The 19,372-nt window shown below is 42.9% G+C and overlaps 2 protein-coding genes across 2 annotated transcripts in view; both read left to right on the top strand.

Moving 5' to 3' along the window:
• Positions 1 to 7,217, top strand: part of lcp2a (lymphocyte cytosolic protein 2a) — a 12,809-nt gene extending 5,592 nt beyond the window's left edge. Inside the window, exons 10-21 of the mRNA XM_070917423.1 lie at positions 381 to 458; positions 694 to 719; positions 1,036 to 1,055; positions 2,308 to 2,418; positions 2,963 to 2,981; positions 3,071 to 3,086; positions 3,215 to 3,302; positions 3,531 to 3,583; positions 3,945 to 4,027; positions 4,872 to 4,946; positions 5,355 to 5,504; positions 6,627 to 7,217. Of these exons, the coding sequence (XP_070773524.1) occupies positions 381 to 458; positions 694 to 719; positions 1,036 to 1,055; positions 2,308 to 2,418; positions 2,963 to 2,981; positions 3,071 to 3,086; positions 3,215 to 3,302; positions 3,531 to 3,583; positions 3,945 to 4,027; positions 4,872 to 4,946; positions 5,355 to 5,504; positions 6,627 to 6,776 (869 nt within the window). The 3' untranslated portion in view covers positions 6,777 to 7,217. The remainder of the gene's footprint in view (positions 1 to 380; positions 459 to 693; positions 720 to 1,035; positions 1,056 to 2,307; positions 2,419 to 2,962; positions 2,982 to 3,070; positions 3,087 to 3,214; positions 3,303 to 3,530; positions 3,584 to 3,944; positions 4,028 to 4,871; positions 4,947 to 5,354; positions 5,505 to 6,626) is intronic.
• Positions 7,218 to 10,810: 3,593 nt separating this feature from the next.
• Positions 10,811 to 12,674, top strand: foxi3a (forkhead box I3a). The gene is made up of 2 exons (XM_070917926.1): positions 10,811 to 11,405; positions 11,850 to 12,674. The coding sequence occupies exons 1-2, from the start codon at positions 10,811 to 10,813 to the stop codon at positions 12,521 to 12,523; spliced, it is 1,269 nt and encodes a 422-aa protein (XP_070774027.1). The 3' UTR covers positions 12,524 to 12,674.
• The last annotated feature ends 6,698 nt before the right edge of the window (positions 12,675 to 19,372 follow it).

Below are 19,372 nucleotides of genomic sequence, written 5' to 3'. Positions count from 1 at the left end.
AAAAGTCAAATTTCACACTGAGCTGATAAAATGCAGCTGCAGACGGTTTATGTCAGAAATGAACGTATAGATTTCAAATATGTGGTGATTTATCAGAACAGCTGTCTCAGCTGTCTCAGCTGTCTCAGCGGCAAATGAACACCGAACACAAAAGTCCAACAACACATGAAGGTCACGTTGTGCTCAGAGCCTGTGAACAGTTACACCTTTGCACTTTTAAACCTTCTGTATTAGAAGACCTGTCAATCAGTGCTGGAGTGACAGCAGCCTCCAATCCAGTGGCTACATTTTGGTGGTGGGTGGGGCTTTGTCTGTGTTGTGGCTTAAACTAGTGGCTCTGACAGTGTTCGTGATTGGTCACTCTGTTGTGTTGTGGTCAGTTCCTCCGGGGCCACCGCAGATCTTTCGTGGCAACAAACCGGGCAGAGATTCAGGATCCAACCAGTCCCCCATCAGAGGTAATCCTGAACCCAAGACTATCATGATCATCATGATTACTTTCTCTTTTTCCACATCCCCCGTCAGTTTAATTGGTTTATTTTCTTCCACTGGTAACTAACAAACAGAACATTTAAATTCAATTCAATTAAATGCGTTGGATTAGTATCGATTTATTTATTTTATTTAATCAATGTATTATTAATTTGAAAACTGTTGAAGTGATGGTGACATTTAGTTTTCTCTTCTTCACAGGACCTCACCACAACACAGTGGACAGGGTGAGTGTTTCAAATAATAAACTTTATTTAACAACAATAACAGAGTTAACTTCAACCTCACTGAACTCAGATCAGATCATACAGAGCTCCTCTCAGCTGGATCCATGTGAATATACTGAAACTGATCTGAACGGAAAGATGTTGTTTCAGTCGTTTACCTTCAGAAATTAAAAATGACCTGCAAACTGATGACATGAGGAACAGAAAATTAAAAAGAAACAGAACCTAAAGGAACTCCACCAACACTGAAAACCTTCTTGTAACTTGTATTAAGTTTCGGTCTTTATTGTTTTGACTTTATCTGTGCTTCTTACAGCCGGGCACACAACCTTGGAGGTAAGAACACAAACACACACTGTGTCACTGTTAGACCGATGAATCAGTCAGGCCGTTATAGAGTTCATTAAGATCGCTTGATTTTTACACCGTAAAATATCTCGCTTCTTCAAACGTCGCTACATTTTAGTTTGAAGCGTGTGAACTATGACAGAAATACACTCCTGCACCTGAGAAAAGGAAGCGCAGGGAGTGGATTTACTGCAGCTTGGGACGATCACTGCCCACAAAGTCTTCTGAGCGATCAGCTGGAAACCCTAACCCAAACGTCACTGCACGTGGCTCGACCGTCCCAGGAAGAGAGCCAGGACGGGAGCTAAGCTAACCCAGCTTGGACCTAAGGCTGCTCCGCTACCCAGTCTACTCCTAGCTGATGTCGTAGGAAAACAAATGGATGAAATAAGATTCAGTCTAACTCAATGAGAAATTAGAGACTGACGTGCCCACATCTTAACAGAGACCTGGCTTCATTACAACATCGATGGGAGGGCAGTTTTCCGCACTGAGAGACCACAAGACTCAAGGAACTACATCCTCCTTATATCATGAAGTACCTGGGTGTCCACATCACAGAGGGCCTGACCTGGGCGCTGCATACTGACTCAGTGGTGCGAAAAGGCAGGTTTCACCTCAGACGCTTGAGGAAACTCTGGGTATCCCCTCAAATACTGAGGAATGTCAACTCCTTCACCATCGACAGCGTCCTGACGGGGAACATCACTGCCTGGTACAGAAACAGGACCGCAAGGCCCTGCAAACAGTGGGTCATTCAGCTGAACGTACAGCAGGCGGTGCTCCACCTGCCTAAAGGATATTTACACCAGGCGCTGCAAGAATAAGGAGAATCATTAAGGATCCCAACCACCCGGTTCACGGCCTTCTCTCCCTGCTGCAACAACAGTCTTGCAGAGACCAACAAGCTGATCATTGATAGAAAGACAGAGCATGAAGGCACTACAGCCTGCATTTCAATGTACAACAAATAAATCAGCCTGGAACCTTATAAATGACTATCGGCTGGTGTATTATTATCAGATTGTTTAGACTTGATAGAAGCATTAGCCTCAGAACTCCAGTATCGGTTGGGCTGAAACGCCTCCGGTCTCAGGTGCACGTTGCATGACACTTGTTATATTATCTCTCCAACACAGACTGATAATATAAAGGTTTATGTGCGTCGTCGGTACCACAGAGGGACTCACATGGACTCTAGAGTACTAGAGTCTTATATTAAGGGTTTTTGTGTGTTCAGGCCTCAGCCGGACGTCCCCGATCCTCCCACCTGGTCCAAACCTCCTGTTCTTCCTCCATCCTCCACCTCCATCAACAGGAGTAACTCCTCAGCCAAATCTCCTCCCAACAGGTCGGCACACAAGTCCTCCATCAAGTCATCTCAAATTAAATATTCAATTCTTCATCCAATCAATCAATCGATCAATCAATCAATCAATCAATCAATCTTGCCAAAGTGTTTGAATTCATTTTGTTTCCAGTGTGTTAGTGTTGTCATGGTGAAAGTACATTTACTCAAGTACTGTACTTGTAAATACAAATATGAGGTACTCTTTACTTGTGTCCTTCTACTGCACCACCTCTCAGCTTTAGTTACTAGTTACTTTACAAATTAGGAGTTTTACACACAAAAGATATGAAGGGTTTAAACAAGTACAGCTGAAACGATCAGTTGATTAATCAATTAGTTGATTGACTGAACTTTTGTTGGCTCCAGCTTCTTAAATGTGATGATTTATCTTGATAATATTATTAAACAAGCATTGTGAAGGTGTGACTTTGGGCTCTTATTAATTTAGTTCTATTCTTCATGATACAGCAGTTGTTGATGATCAAACAGCTTATTGAAGTTATTTGATAATAATCAGATTTTTGTATGTGGTTTGGTTTTGCAGGTTTGATGTGAGGAGAGAGGTAAGTTGCTCTTCTGACAGAGTTTTATTGTGATTGTGAATTTGTCCAGAATGAGCTCTGATCCTTCTTCTTCTCTTCTCTCTCATCAGCAAACACATGATGAAGGTGAGATTTTCTTTCTCTGCTTTTTTATTTTCCTCTCATTTTATCTATTTCCTCTTTTCCATGAAATGGCTAACAAATGGACATCCCAAAATATCAGTGATTCTTTAAATTCCTCTTCTCTTTCCCAGCTCCTAAACACAACACCTTCCCCCTCCACAATAAAAGTCTGCCCCCCCGCCCTGGACTCCCCGGGCCCCCCTCACGTCATGGAGACAGGTATGAAAATATATATATATATATATATATATATATATATATATATATATATATATATAATGTGGAGTCTTGATTGTAAACAGACAGTGGCGTGTTTCCTGTCTGTGTTTATGCAACGCTGCCCTCTGCAGTCAGCGTGGGGGAACAGCTCAACCTCCACAGGGGAAACTGATGTCAAATGTTTAAATAAATGAGTAATCTGTGTTTCTTTTGTTTGTTTTTGAGCAGTCTGCCTCCCAGTGTTCCCTCTGCAGGATCTCTGCCTCACAAACTGCAGTCTGGTAAGAAGACAACCACACAAACATTAAAGGAACTGTTCGACACTTCAGGAAATATACTTATTCTCTTTCTTGCTGAAAGTAAAGCTCATTCAGACAGCATGAACATCACAGGAGGAGGAGGGGGATGAACCTTCACTGATGACAGGATCTGGTCCGAGGAATGGAGGACCACCTCTGTACTTAATCACTGCACACAGCTGTGAATACAGACACGTGCATGGTGGATTTATTGTGTTGTGTTGAGCTGATAGTGCTCATCTTCACCTCCCACGTCTCCAACCTCAACTGTACAACATACTCACTATTACTGTCAGGAAGTCCTGTGCTGACTGTGTGTGTGTGTGTGTGTGTGTGCATGCAGCGATGGCTGAACAAAGAGGCAGCTTCGTTGGATCAGACAGACGGTCGTTTCGTCCTCCTCAACCCACAACAGCAAACACACAGGTAACAAAACACACACCTAGACAGACATCTTTGTATTCCTATACTTGTGAGGACACTCATTGACATAATGCATGCCCTAACCTAAACTTACTTCTACCCTTCAAACAGTCCTTTGAAGTAGTGAGGACCAGTCCTCACAATGCAGAAATGTCCTCAATACGTTGGTTTAAAACTCAAATTGGTCCTCACAAAGACACAACAATTTTCCGTCTCTTTCTTTCTAAGAATAATCTGAAAATGTAGTTGTGATTTATGATCATTCATCTTCCTCTTTTCTGTAGACTTTAGCATCTAGTTTTAAAAAATAAGATGATGAAGATGATAATGATAATTTTTGTATCTGTGATACCTGATGACAAAAACCAAGGAAACAGATCCTATTACTCTGCTCTACCAGTCAATCACAGAATCAGTTATACAAATTACTTCATGGCCCCAAACTATACCTCTGAAATACTGCGTCCGTATAAACCTGTGAGGTCGTCCGGCAGGAATCTGTTGAGGTGTAACACTAAAAGTAATAAGCATCTGCCTTTAAATCACTTCTAAATGTATCATAAGCCTTTTTCATAACCTTCATTTGTCTGCATGTGTGTATTCATGTGTGAAATTCATATGTAACGTGTATGTTTTTAAAGAAAAGCACTTTGTAATCTCTGGTTTTGATAAATCAAGAATATAAATAAACGTTATCTTTATTTTCAGAAACGCTTCAGAAACAGTTCAGTGTTGAAGCTGTTTCTGTGGATGTTCTTCAGTGTGAACAGCAGGTGGTGCTGTTGTCTTTGTGTCTGTTGAGTCCCACAGAAGTATAATGTGTGTGTGTGTGTGTGTGTGTGTGCAGGAGATGGACCCTCGCTGGTATGTGGGGAAAGTGACCAGAGGTCAGGCAGAGGGATGTCTGAAACGAGTCTGCAAGGTAACAAACACAAAGCAGGAAGATAAACACGATGTATTCCTTTAAAGGTGCATTTTGTATAATAATACAATAAATATGAAGATATACCCCCAAAGCATTAATGGAACTGTAGTTCCAAACTGAAGAGCTGATTAGCCCCCAAACAGAAGTAAGACAAAGATAAGGGGGACGCATTTGTCTTGATTTTGAAGAGAGAGTTTGAAAGCTCCTGATCTAAATCCACATGCTTTCTATAAGATAGCAAACTAGTAACTACAGCTGTTGAATAAATGCTGTGCAGTAAAAAGTACAATACTGTCCTCTGAAATGAAGTAGAGCAGAAGTATAAAGTAGCAGTAAATGATCAGGAGTAGTTTTGCATTAGTTTTTCGGTGACGTCCTCATGTCTGTCTCTGCGTCTGTGTTGAGGACGGGGCGTACCTGGTGAGGGACAGCACCCGGCAGCTGGCCAATCAGCCCTTCACCCTGATGGTCTTCTACCAGGACAAAGTCTACAACGTCCAGATCAGACAGCAGAACCAGCAGTTCCTGCTGGGAACCGGACTCAAAGTCCAGGAGGTAAAAACGAAGCACGTTAGCGACCAGAGGAAGCTATTAGAGCAGAAGCTGTATTTGAAGAGACAAGTTGGGTTTGACGTTCATGATACGCCTCCCCTGAGCAGTGGTTGTCCTATCACAGTTTAGCAACAGTAACCATAGTGACTGCAGGCGTTCGTACATGGAGCTGCAGTCAGAGAGAGACTCTGAATACAAACAGTACGTAAGCTAAGCAGCCAAACAGTGTTATGTTAGAGTGAAACCACAGCCTGATTTTCCCTCATCATACTTAAAACTGTTTCTTTATTTAAATACATGGATCATCAACTGCTGAGAAATATGGCAAAAACAAATGTACGCTTTGCTGAAGTGGAAAAATTATCGATAAAAGCAAAATGCGACAAAGTGCCGTGGAAACAGACTTAATGAATAAATGGTGACAAACATAAAATACCACTGAAGAGACGAAAACATCACATATGTGATTTGTGAGACTTCATCGTTCCTCAAATGAATCCACGAAACAAACATCAATATTTTGAACATGTTTTCTACATTGTTTTTCACCATTTTAGCTTCGACTGGAGCTCTTTCAATGATCTCGTTGTGTCTTCTTCTTCTGCGATTATTTCAATGCACCGACTGGAGAATCAGCTCCACCAGCTGTTTCTCTCGACTAATCAACTCCTAATAATCGCATCACTGTTGTGGATGGAAACACGCATTTATTCACATTTTGTTTTGCGAATTTTCTTGGAATTCGGATAAAATTTGCGCTTCATTTGGATGGAAACCTGGCTGTGGTGACTCTCTTAGAGGGACACTTCTGATAACCCTGAGCCTCCAGCAGGCTCTGTCCGTGCTACACCGAGCGCTGGTCAGTCAGTCTCCAGTCTCCCCCGTCTCCCCCCACCTCATAACACCACGTAACCCCCCCACTTACCCTTTGATACATTCATGTTTGGACACAGCCAGAGTTCTCTTTAGCAGCCCCTAATGGACTTTACAGGAAATGCAGCTGAACAAACTGTTGAACAGTTGATTAGTGATTGGTCAGGAAAACTCAGCTAATCGCGTGTGTGTGTGTGTGTGTGTGTGTGTGTGTGTGTGTGTGTGTGTGTGTGTGTGTGTGTGTGTGTGCAGTTTTTCCCGTCGGTGAGTGGCATCATCTGCCATTACTCCCAGTCTCCTCTGCTCCTCATCGACGCCAAAAACCGCAGCTCCAGCCAGCAGAACCAGTGTCTGCTCTCCGACCCGGCTGGATACTACATGACCGGACAGAACTGGTCCTGACCGGGTAAACCGGATCAGACCGGATGAGTCAAACTAAACCAGAGGGAAACCCAACAGGCAGAGCTGAGGTGAACTTCCACCTTAGACAACATTAGCAGGTCAACCCTTTCCTGTTGACTGGAAGGTTTTTTTTGCACATGTCGCTTCATTTGCTTGTTTTTGACCGGTTGCTTTTACAAACCCGTTTCCAGCTTTGTGTAAGCGCTCTGTTCTTGAGTTGGAATGGTTTGGGGCAATAAACGTATCAGGCCTTTAAAAGCTCTAAAACATTTCAGAGTGGAGGTTCTGAATTCTCGTTTCTGTATGACGCTACTTCAGTACATGATGTTGGATAAATGCTGTATTTCTGTAGCATTTAGTATCTTTCACATTCAAACTATGTACATGTTTATGGCAAAAACTGTCCTGGTTCTGTGTTCAGCTGAGCTAAATAAAGCCCACGGTTCATGATTGTATTTACAAGCCTCCAGTGTTCATACGTTACTTTGTGCATTCAATCAGGGACATTTTTAATTCTCTGTGAATGTGTTGGATTCTCCTGGTTTGTCTCTCAGCTGTCCAGAAACATCAACATCAACAGTGTCCTGGTTTCTCTGACGGAGCAGAACGGAAATATTTGAATTACTTCATTTCCTCTCAGACAGGTCATCACAGAGCTTCATTCAGTCATTATTTTAGAAATTACTTTAAATTGCAGCATGTGTCATGATTCTCTGTAGCCACGTTAGCGCCCCCATGAGGTTGTAATGCTCATCACACCAGAAAGCTAAAATATCCTTCGATCTTTACCACTAATCAGGTTACACGACTGTCTGCAGTCATGCTAGCAGCTCTGTGAGGCTGCACTGAGACACAGCAGTGCTTTAAGCTAAATGCTAACATCAGCATGCTAACATGCTCACAATGACAATGCTAACATGTTGATGTTTAGCAGGTATAATGTTCACCATCTTAGTTTAGCGTGTTAGCATGCTAACATTAGCTAGTTAACAGTATCCAGCTGAGACTGATGAACGTCATCAGTTCTGCAGGTATTTGGTCATAAACCAAAGTGTTGGACACATGAACATGTTGACCTGACGGGGGCGCTGATGAAGAGTCAGAGGATCACCAGAGTTACTACAGTTCATCCTGAGGGGACCATGAAGGTCTGAACCACATGTTGTTGAGATATTTCAGTGACGGTCTGACGACTACGTTTGTCTTGATGGTGGCACCAGAGGAAACTCCTGTTGTTGCCGAAATCAACAGGTCTTATCCTTCAACCTGTTTGCGGCCATTTTAATACATGTGAGACTCAGCTCAGGCTCAGCTCTACGCTGTCAGACTGGGCTCAACTTTAATCATCCTCAGCTGGACTTGGATCCACATAGGCATTTTAATGTTAGCATGTTAAATATTGAGGCTAACACATTAAAGTATGCTAACAGCGTCTCTTTTGGCAACTTGCTATATCGACTGGCCTCAATCTAATAAATGAGTACAGGGCTGAGGTGGGAACGTGGCTTTATATGGAGGTGTATCCTGATGAGTCCACGTCACACGCCAGCACTGTCTGTTTCTTTTAGAGCCACTTTCGACGCTCAACATGAATTATTTGTTAACTCATCACAGCTTCAACCAGTTAGTATCTTGTTAGTAACAGTATGGTGGGTTTTAAGGGATTTATTTGCAGGCCGAGTCACGAAGGCTCCAGTAATCAGAGGATTGGAGACGCCAACTGTTGATGCTGTATTTGTTTATTTAGAGGTTATTAATGTGTTGAACGCATTTAAAGCCTTCAGTCCCCCTCATCTGGACTCTATTTGACAGTTAAAGATATTCTCTTCTTTTTCCCATGAGCCCCCACACTCACACTGAGAGAGAGTGCCCCCCCCCCCTCCCATAATCCCAGTCAGCAGTCAGTTATAGTTCAGTCTGTGTTGTTTTGTCTGCGTCGTCCTCGAAGGCACCGCAGGGCGAAGATTACTGCTGCCACTGCCAACTGTCATCACACACACACACACACACACACACACACACACACACACACACACACACAGGTGTGAATCACCTGAGGTTGAGAGAGTGTACAGATAAGAAGTCTGTCTACTTCAGTCCAGACACTGAATGTTGTACCAATAAGGGTTTTTAGGTTAAAGGTTAGAGGTTCAGGTTCAGGTTCAGGTTCAGGTTGTGGTGTTATGTCAATGAGGATCCTCACAAATATACAAATATAAACGTGTGTTTCTCATTCCTGTACTGAAAGCTGGAAGTCTGTGTCTCCAGGCTGCATGTGAACACTGTCCTGCAGTCAAAGTCAGTGAGTATCATCAGTACTGTCCTTAAAGGACTCCAGCAGTCAGATGTCCCCTGTGACGGTCCCCCTGTGTCTGTCCTCCTGTGACTGTCCCCCTGTGTCTGTCCTCCTGTGTCTGTCCTCCTGTGACTGTCCCCCTGTGTCTGTCCTCCTGTGACTGTCCTCCTGTGTCTGTCCCCCTGTGTCTGTCCTCCTGTGTCTGTCCTCCTGTGTCTGTCCTCCTGTGACTGTCCCCTGTGACTGTCCCCCTGTGACTGTCCCCCTGTGTCTGTCCTCCTGTGACTGTCCTCCTGTGTCTGTCCTCCTGTGTCTGTCCTCCTGTGACTGTCCCCTGTGACTGTCCCCCTGTGACTGTCCCCCTGTGTCTGTCCTCCTGTGACTGTCCTCCTGTGTCTGTCCTCCTGTGACTGTCCTCCTGTGTCTGTCCTCCTGTGTCTGTCCCCCTGTGTCTGTCCTCCTGTGACTGTCCTCCTGTGTCTGTCCTCCTGTTATAGATTCTGTCATTAGAGGATTATTCCTCCTCATTAATGTGAAGCAGGATGTTGCTGTTGGAGTTGAGGTGGAGCTCATTCTGAACTATCAGCTAATGATTATTAGTTCACTGTGGATGAATCAGCTGATTATTTTCTCCATTAATGGATCGATTGTTTGGTCACAATGACCCAGAGCCCAAAGTGACGCCTTCACAAAGCTCCACATTATTAACAAGACATTACAGTTATTAACAGCATTCAGAGGGAAAGCAGCACATCTGCATCTGAGCAGCTGGAACCAGGAAATGGTTTCACACCATCAGTTCACTTCCTGTCAGTCCACTGATCGATTAACGGACTGATCCATTAACGGACTGATCGATTCAGCTGGACTTAATAAACTGCTGAGTTTCCTTTAGAACTGAACAACGACTAAATCGTTCCCATGTTGTTGCCTTTTAAAGCTGCTTGTGTTGATGATTCGTCTTCATTGACAGGATGAATTGTCTCTGTGACCGTAGACATGCTGACTGTGTGTGTGTTGGGGGGTCGTTTTAAGAACAATAGTTTTGGGCGACACCTCAAACGGCAGCTGGCGGCCTGTTGGCCTGTTTGTGTTCAGCATCTCTTTTAAAACCCGTCTGATGTGAGCAGGTTGGCTCTAATGAAGCCTGCAGCCTGCGGGGGGCGCTGTGTGTGTGTGTGAGAGTGTGTGAGAGTGTGTGTGTGTGTGTGTGTGTGGGAGAGTGTGTGTGTGTGTGTGACAGTGTGTGTGTGTGTGTGGGAGAGTGTGTGTGTGTGTGAGAGTGTGTGTGTGTGTGTGTGTGTGTGTGTGTGTGTGTGTGTGTGTGTGTGTGTGGTAAACCCTCAGGCTCTAATCTGCCTGCAGGGAGGAATTCAACCTACTCTTATTCAAATCAACCCCCACCATACACACACACACACACACACACACACATGTATTCGCATTCCCATGCACAAGTGTGTGTGTGTGTGTGTGTGTGTGTGTGTGTGTGTGTGTGTGTGTGTGTGTGTGTGTGCGTGCGTGCGTGCAGAGTAGCCTATCAGCTCGTCCGGGGGCGGGACAGCAGAGTATAAGTTTCTCAGGTGAGCAGCAGCAGGTGTACAGAGCAGGACAGGTGCAGGAGGACACACACACACACACTTCTTGGAAGAGGACGCTGCCACGGACAGATGTTTATACAGACGTAGAGAGACAGGAAAGTAAAGACAGAAAGGAAAAGAAAAACAGAGTTTCCAGCATGGCATCCTTCGTCCCCGAGCAAGGTCTGTCCCCCCCTCTATGTGGACACTCTCTCCCCCAGCAGGAGCTTCCGTCTCTGGGCCTTGATCCGTCTGACTTCAGCCTGTACAGCCCTCCAGCTCCTCCTGAGCTCAGCCTGTCTGCGTCACCGTGGCTCCCACCTTCCAACAAACACAGTGAACCGTACCTCTGCTTCAACAGCCCAGACCTGGGCCCTGTCTCTGTGGCCACAGGACTCCCCCCAGGAGGCCTGCCCGGACTCCCATCAGGACTCCCCCCAGTTTTCGGAGGCTTCTTCCCTCACCTCTATGGCCTCCAGAGACCCCTGCTTCCCAGCAGCCCCTGGTTCTCCATGTCCACCCCGGACGACGTGCTGCGCCTGGTCCGCCCGCCGTACTCCTACTCCGCTCTCATCGCCATGGCGATACAGAGCGCGCCCGAGCAGAGGCTGACGCTCAGCCAGATCTACCAGTACGTCTCCGACAACTTCCCCTTCTACAGCCGCAACAAGGCCGGCTGGCAGAACTCCATCCGCCACAACCTGTCGCTCAACGACTGTTTCCGGAAGGTTCCCCGAGACGAGAGCGACCCAGGTGAGTTTTAAATTTTCATCCTTTTCCTGATTTGCGGAGTTGAAATCATCACAATCCATCAGAGGATTTCGTCTTTGGGCTTTTATTTTGTTGACATAACTCCTCATCAATAACAGGAAATAGGCTTCGATTGGCTGAAAAGTTATCTGAATGAAGTCAAATCACGTTTCTATCAAACCAAACTCCACACAGTGTTTTTGTAAAACAAGATGTCTGACGCTGGTGAAAACCAGTTGGATTGACTGAATATTTAAAAAAAGTGTTTTTCAAAGGGAGTTCAGTGACGTAGAAACTTAAAGCCGCCCCTGTGCTGTTTGTTTCTGGACATTTAAAGCTCCTAAATTGTTTTTCTTTCATGTTGTGATGGAAAGAGAAGATTAATAGTTGTTTCTTTTTTTAACCACCTCCTCCTTCTCCTCTTCCTCCTCCTCCTCCGCTCTGCAGGTAAAGGAAACTACTGGACTCTGGACCCCCACTGTGAGAAGATGTTCGACAACGGAAACTTTCGGCGCAAGAGGAAGAGGAAGGCTGATAACATGACCACTGGAAAGAAACCCTCCACCTCCTCTTCCTCTGACTCCTCCTCGTCAGAGCCCAGCCCTAAAATTCCCAGCATACACGGCGGCACTGAGCTCCCTACTCTGTCAGACGCTCCCCCTGGTCTTAGCAGCTTCCTGTGTCACCTCCAGGACTCCCTTCTCCTTCCCCCTCCTCCTCCTCACGCCGGCTCCCCCTCGCTGTACATGCAGGTGCCGGACCATGCCTCCCCACCTCCTCTTGCTCAAGGACACGCCTCCTCTTACTCGCCCGGCGCCGTGGTGCCTCAGTGGGACACCTGTAGCTCCTCTCCTCCCCTCTACTCTTCCCTCCATCACTCCTCCCGTCCTTCTCCTCCTCTTTTCCCCTCTTCCCAGTCGACTCCCCGACACTTCTCCTCCCTCGCCGACCCTCACGCTGACTCGCCGCCGCTCTACGTTGACCTGCAGACGGCATCCTGCCATCTGCCGGAGCTCCAGGGGGCCCAGCAGCTGCAGCAGCTTCAGGCCCAGTGTGAGCCTCTCTTCTCTGGGGGCTTCGCTGACGCTCTGCCCCTCGACTCTCTGGTTCTCCAGCAGTGACACAAACCTGATGGTGACAGAGAAGGTCATGTGTTTACATGTGTTAACGTTTGTAAAGTCTCCAAGTGGATGTTTGGTTGAGCACTGAGCTCGCTGTAAAGAGTGTGTGAATGTTTTTATTTATCTTTTTTTATATTTTCTGAAAGTTAAAAAAAGGGGGTGAATGTTTATTAAGTGTAAATATGAGTTGAATGTTTGTGTTTGGAATAAAAAAAAGAGAACAAAAAAAACTGAATCAAATGTTATTTTCACAAATAGAGTTGATTTTAATTTATTTAAGTCACAAAACACAAGAAACATAATATGTTTAAAAGGATTGTGTTAAATTAAAAAGAACATTTTGTTTACAAGACAACTAATTGAAAAAAATACACAAACTAAAATGAACTCAAATCAAAGAAGAAACTAAAACAACTTTAAAGTAATTATGAATACATTATCAGAACTTACAGGAGAAAACAGAAAAATGAATAAACAATAATCAAATGTGTCAGCAGCAAACAAACAAGCAGCAGCTCTAGCACGTCATGTAGAGAGTGTCTGAGAGCCAATAGGAAGAGAGCCCCCAGGTATGAGGTGTGTCACTTCCTTTTCCGCCACTGAAGTATAAAAACATTCATTTAACTCCTTTAGAGACGCTAACAGGATGTTCTGAGTTACAGATCCAAGAAAAACTAAGAGTGAAAGAGTGTTTTAACATTAGCATGTTTTAACATTAGCATTGTGTTTTAACATTAGCATTGTAATATTAGCAAGGTGTGGAAATACTTCATGCTGACATTAAATGTTAGGCAGCTAATAAAGAAGTCAAAGATTAGCTTGCTGTGTTTGTTAATGAAGTACCTGCACCGTAACTTTAAAAAAAAAACACTGTAAGGCTAATATCACTGTTAGCATCTCCTACAGGCTAACATCAATGTTAGCTCCTGCAGACTAACATCAATGTTAGCTTCTCCAACTGGCTAACATCAATGTACACTCCTACAGGCTAACATCACACAGTAAAGAAACACAGCAGAGCGCAGTAAAGAAACGCAGTAGAGTGCAGTAGAGAAATGCAGCAGAGCGCAGTAAAGAAACGCAGTAGATACAGTAGAGAAACGCAGTAGAGCGCAGTAAAGAAATGCAGTAGAGTGCAGCAGAGAAACGCAGTAGAGTGCAGTAGAAAAACGCAGTAGAGTGCAGTAAAGAAACGCAGTAGAGTGCAGCAGAGAAACGCAGTAGAGTGCAGTAGAAAAACGCAGTAGAGTGCAGCAGAGAAACGCAGTAGAGTGCAGTAGAAAAACGCAGTAGAGTGCAGTAAAGAAACGCAGTAGATACAGTAGAGAAACGCAGTAGAGCGCAGTAAAGAAATGCAGTAGAGTGCAGTAGTGAAACGCAGTAGAGTGCAGTAGAGAAACGCAGCAGAGTGCAGTAAAGAAACGCGGCAGGGTGCAGTAGAGAAACGCAGTAGAGTGCAGTAGAGAAACGCAGTAGAGTGCAGTAAAGAAATGCAGTACAGTGCAGTAAAGAAACGCGGCAGGGTGCAGTAGAGAAACGCAGTAGAGTGCAGTAGAGAAACGCAGTAGAGTGCAGTAAAGAAATGCAGTACAGTGCAGTAAAGAAACGCGGCAGGGTGCAGTAGAGAAACGCAGTAGAGTGCAGTAGAGAAACGCAGTAGAGTGCAGTAAAGAAATGCAGTACAGTGCAGGAAAGAAACGCGGCAGGGTGCAGTAGAGAAACGCAGTAGAGTGCAGTAAAGAAATGCAGTACAGTGCAGGAAAGAAACGCAGCAGAGTGCAGTAGAGAAACGCAGAAGAGGGCTTCTCTAGCTGAGATGTTGTTGTCAGTGCCGTCAGGTTCAGGTGCGTTGCCGTTACTCACAGGGTCGAGTTGAGCGGGTGGAGTCAGTAAGATCTCCACTGTAACTGATCGTCCTCTCTGCTTCTTGTCCCCTCTCCTCGACACTCTTCCCTCGTTCCCACGGAGATCCCCCAGCCAGCGAGGATGATGACATCAGCACCTTCAAACAAACAAACAGTCACGCTGTGGTTTGTGAATCTGCTGTCATGTGATCCACAGGGAGGTTTTCTGTCTGTTTCAGTGACTCAGCAGAGTTGATGGAGCCGATTACAGTGTTTCAGTCAGCAGATCCCACAGACTGACTGACAGACAGCACTCGGATTTCCCACAGACAGTGAAGTCACGGCAGGTTAACTGACCTGTGGGAAAGAGTCGGTCGAGACCTGCTCTATTTGTAAAGTGTCATGAGATGACTTTTGTTGTGATTTGGCGCTATATAAATACAACTGAATTGAATTGAAAGAAGCTCAGAGGTTCATCTTCACAGGTCAGCTGATCTCAGGTCTGTTGTTGATTAAGATGCTGATCGTTTTTTTTGAATAAAAGAAAGAAAATCGGAGACACCGGAGAGCATTTGGAGTTCTTCATCGATAAATAACTTAAATGATTAACAAAATAGTTGATAATCAGACTAATTGATTGATTGTGTCCTCACCATCAGGAATGATTAGAATAAGAACACTTAGATATGTCAAATTCATGACATAATAAGTCATAATCTTGATTAACGTCTTGGTCATTTTAATTTACTATATGTATTTTTACTTTTCTATATTTTGTTCTCTTTTCTCACAGTTTGTATGAAAGTTATTAAAAAAAGAAAATAACAAAACAACATGTCGACAAAAACAATAAACAATATTTTCGAACATTCAGTCAACAAATGAAACAAATAAAACAAAACAAATGAAACAAATGATACAAATAAAACAAATGAAGAAATAAAACAAATAAAACAAATGAAACAAATAAAACAAATAAAACAAAACAAATGAAACAAATGAAACAAATGATACAAATAAAACAAATGTAATAAAACAAATGAAGAAATAAAACAAATAAAACAAATGTAATAAAACAAATGAAACAAATAAAACAAATAAAACAAAACAAATGAAACAAATGAAACAAATGATACAAATAAAACAAATGTAATAAAACAAATGAAGAAATAAAACAAATAAAACAAATGTAATAAAACAAAGGAAACAAATAAAACAAAACAAATGAAACAAATAAAACTAATGAAACACATAAAACAAAACAAATAATACAAATGAAACAAAACAAATAATACAAATGAAACAAATAAAACAAATAAAACAAATGAAACAAATAAAACAAAACAAATGAAACAAATGAAACAAACAATACAATTGAAACAAATAAAACAAATGAAACTAATGAAACAAATAAAACAAATAAAACAAACAAAACAAATAAAACTAATGAATCTAATGAAACAAATAAAACAAAGGAAACAAATGAAACAAATGAAACTCATCATGCAGAACAGTCAGAGTGTTATACAGTGACGAAACTAAGTACATTTAATGTACATTAAAGTACTGTACTTAAGTACAGTTTTGAGGTACTTTGAGGTATTTTCTGCTACTTTATACTTCTACTCAACTACATGTATTTGACTTTAGTTACTTTGCAGATTCAGATTAATAATACAAAATATAATCAACTAATAATTTATGAAATATTATAATTGATTAAGATAAGATAAGGTGGGAAATTCACAAACTACCTGCAGAAAATGAAGTAATTAAAATGAGCCATGTTTTAATGTAATCAGCGTTTTAATGTAGCTGGCTGAACTCATTTGAACTAGTTAATAAACTGTCTATCACACATCATATTTTATACACTCATATGTGTGTGTGAGTGTGTGTGAGTGTATGTGTGTGTGTCTCCACGCTGTGTGTTTTGGCATCATGTCAACCATTGATGTGTATGTGACAGTAAACAGACGGCACACTCTGACTGACTGATACCATCAGCTGATCAATACTGCCGACAGACGTCTGATAGTCCAGCTGTTTACTCACAACATCAAGAGTGTGTGTGTGTGTGTGTGTGTGTGTGGCTTCTGCTTATATTTAACTTAGTCTTTCCATTTCTTTAGTTTGTTTGAAGCACAAACTAATAAAGTTTAGTTCAAAATCTCAGCAGAGACGTTGACCTCTGACCTGAAAGGTGAACCGCACGTGTGTGTGTGTGTGTTTGTGTGTGTTTAATGGAGTGTGCCGTTTGTTTACACTCCACACGTCCTCAGACTGCTCCGCCCTCAGGACACACACACACACACACACACACACACACACACGCACACACACATGAGTGTGTGTGGCATCACAGAGAGCTGAAAGTGATGATCTGTATTGTCACAATAAACAAACAGTGAGCAGAGCGTGAGTGAGTGTGTGTGTGTGTGTGAGTGTGTGAGTGTGTGTGTGTGTGTGTGTGTGTGTGAGTGTGTGAGTGTGTGTGTGTTTGTATTGATGAGACTTGTGACAGTAAACAGACGGCACACTTTCAGCCGCCTCATGTTGTGTCATAAACAGTTTAATGAAAACTATCAGATCTTAATACGACTGACACAGACAGCACACTGTAATGTGTGTGTGTGTGAGTGTGTGTGTGTGTGTGTGTGTGTGTGTGTGAGAGTGTGTGTATGTGTGTGTGAGTGTGTGTGTGTGTGTGAGTGTGTGTGTGTGTGTGTGAGAGTGTGTGTATGTGTGTGTGAGTGTGTGTGTGTGTGTGAGTGTGTGTGTGTGTGTGTGTGTGTATGTGTGTGTGTGTGTGTGTGTGTGTGTGAGTCATATTTATTCTCCAGATCCACACAGATGAAGCGTTTTGATTTCAGGTCAAACAAGAGGGAAGAGTTCGTCTTCATCTTCATCGTCATCGTCATCATCATCATCATCATCATCATCATCATCATAATCATCAGGTCGTCTGCTGCTGAACTGAATATTTTTGTGTTTCAGACAAAACAGGTGATTTGATGAGCAGCACAAAACACAAACTGAGAAATGATGTTGACAAATTATATTTTGAAATATTTACGATTTGTGTGGCAACCAGACAGAAACCACAACCAGGAGCTAAAAGAGGCTAAAAAGCTCCGTAGAGCTGCAGAGATGGAGACACTTCTCTCAGGGTTTGTTACTATGAACGACCTCGGTCATGTGATCCATTGTTGATATAAAAATAGTGTTTACAGTCAGTAATTTATTGAAGTTACGACTGAATTCTGATGTTTAAAGTTTTGCATGGATCAGAAATATTAGTTTCTTCAGTTTGAATCATATTATCATCATGTTGTCTTATTTATCAGCCCCATGTTGTCCAGGTGTACCACTGCATCAGAGCAGGACAGTTTATTATTACTTTTACCATGGTTACCACCATAACTGCCATAACGTATGATTACATCTATCTGTGTGTGTGTGTTGCAGTGGTCCTGTCTCAGCATGTCTCCTACCAGTCGGGCCGCCCCTATTAGAACTTTTCCACCTTCCTCCAGTTTCCCTCAAACTCAAAACAACGGTTCAGTTTCTGTGGCTTTAAACGCCTCATGTGAAAATAAATAAAATCTTTCAGTAAGTTGATAAATTAATAAATATGTCAGTGGTAACTGAGCCCTCCTTTCCTTCTGCTGCATTTCATCAGCTCAGTGTGAAATGTGACTGTGTGGAAATGGAGGAAGTCCAAAATGTTAATCTGACAGATGCTAACATCTGCTAACAGGAGGATTCTCAGGCAGGTTCTGCAGCGTCTTTCCTCTCTGAGGTTTGTTCTGATGGACATCAGAGATGATGATCTCCTCTGGACGTGGACGTCACTCTGAATGATTCAACGTGAGTTTCAGATCTGAGTCTGACTCTGAGAAGGAGGGGGAGATGTTTGACTCTAATTGACTTCACACAGTATCTTTGCCTCCCCTTCAGCTCTCTGGCGCCCCCCCCTGGAGAGGTTTTAGTCTTTGTCCTGCTGAATGTCTCCATGTCTCTTACAGACCAGATCCTGTAACTTCAGCAGGGACAGGTTAATCACGCTCTATAGCAATTACCTAATCACCTGACTTCCTCCATTGATCCCGTCGCTATGACTACGGCCACCGCAGTTCCTAAATATTCAGAACTACACAGCAACAGCATTGTTATCATAACTGTGAATGAGGGACGCTGGAAGTCAGTCAGAGACAGTCAGTCTATGTAATAACGCCATACTAAATTCTGCGCAACTTTCTGCGCAACTTTTTTAGCAATAATTTGAATTGCCAAGATAATTTATATGGAATAGTTATTAATAACATTTCACACCAACTTCAGAACATTTTACAGACAGCCAACTTGATTTGGCATGTCAAAACAACACTGAACTATGATGGAAGGATGATGATGATGATGATGATGATAATGATGATGACGATGATAAGTGACCAGGCTAATAATGCCAGGCAGTGAGACATTTCATATCTGTTTTATAATCAAGAGCTAGACCCGAATCACACATCGAACTGCTTCAAATTACAATACAAAATATAATTTATTTATATTCATAATAAAATATGATTCAAAAAAGACATTCTTATATATCATTATGGATAAAGATGAGACTTTATTGTTAAATAGTTAATTTAATCCAAAGTCTGAACGCAGGACTTTTACTGGTAACAGAGTATTTCTACACTGTGGTATTACTACTTTTACTGAAGTAAAAGATGTAAGTACTTCTTCCACCACTATGTGTTATAGATAGACTAATACATATTGATGAAGTAAAACCTTGTTATACTCTACATGTAGAAACTAGTGGAAATGGTAACTTCTATTATTAACTTGTGGTTTTTATCATGGCTGATTGTGGGGGGAGGGGGGGACGCTGTTCCTCTGAGGAGTCTTGCTCAGCAGGCAGGACTGCGGTGTGTGTGGTCGACCCGCTAACCGCCAGGCTGACGGCTGGCTGCCTCACATTTGCATAACGTGTGTG

This window comes from Enoplosus armatus, chromosome 13, assembly GCF_043641665.1.
Source record: "Enoplosus armatus isolate fEnoArm2 chromosome 13, fEnoArm2.hap1, whole genome shotgun sequence".
Taxonomy (NCBI): domain Eukaryota; kingdom Metazoa; phylum Chordata; class Actinopteri; order Centrarchiformes; family Enoplosidae; genus Enoplosus; species Enoplosus armatus.
Note: the sequence above shows the minus strand (reverse complement) of the source record. Positions and strands in the feature narration are given on the sequence as shown.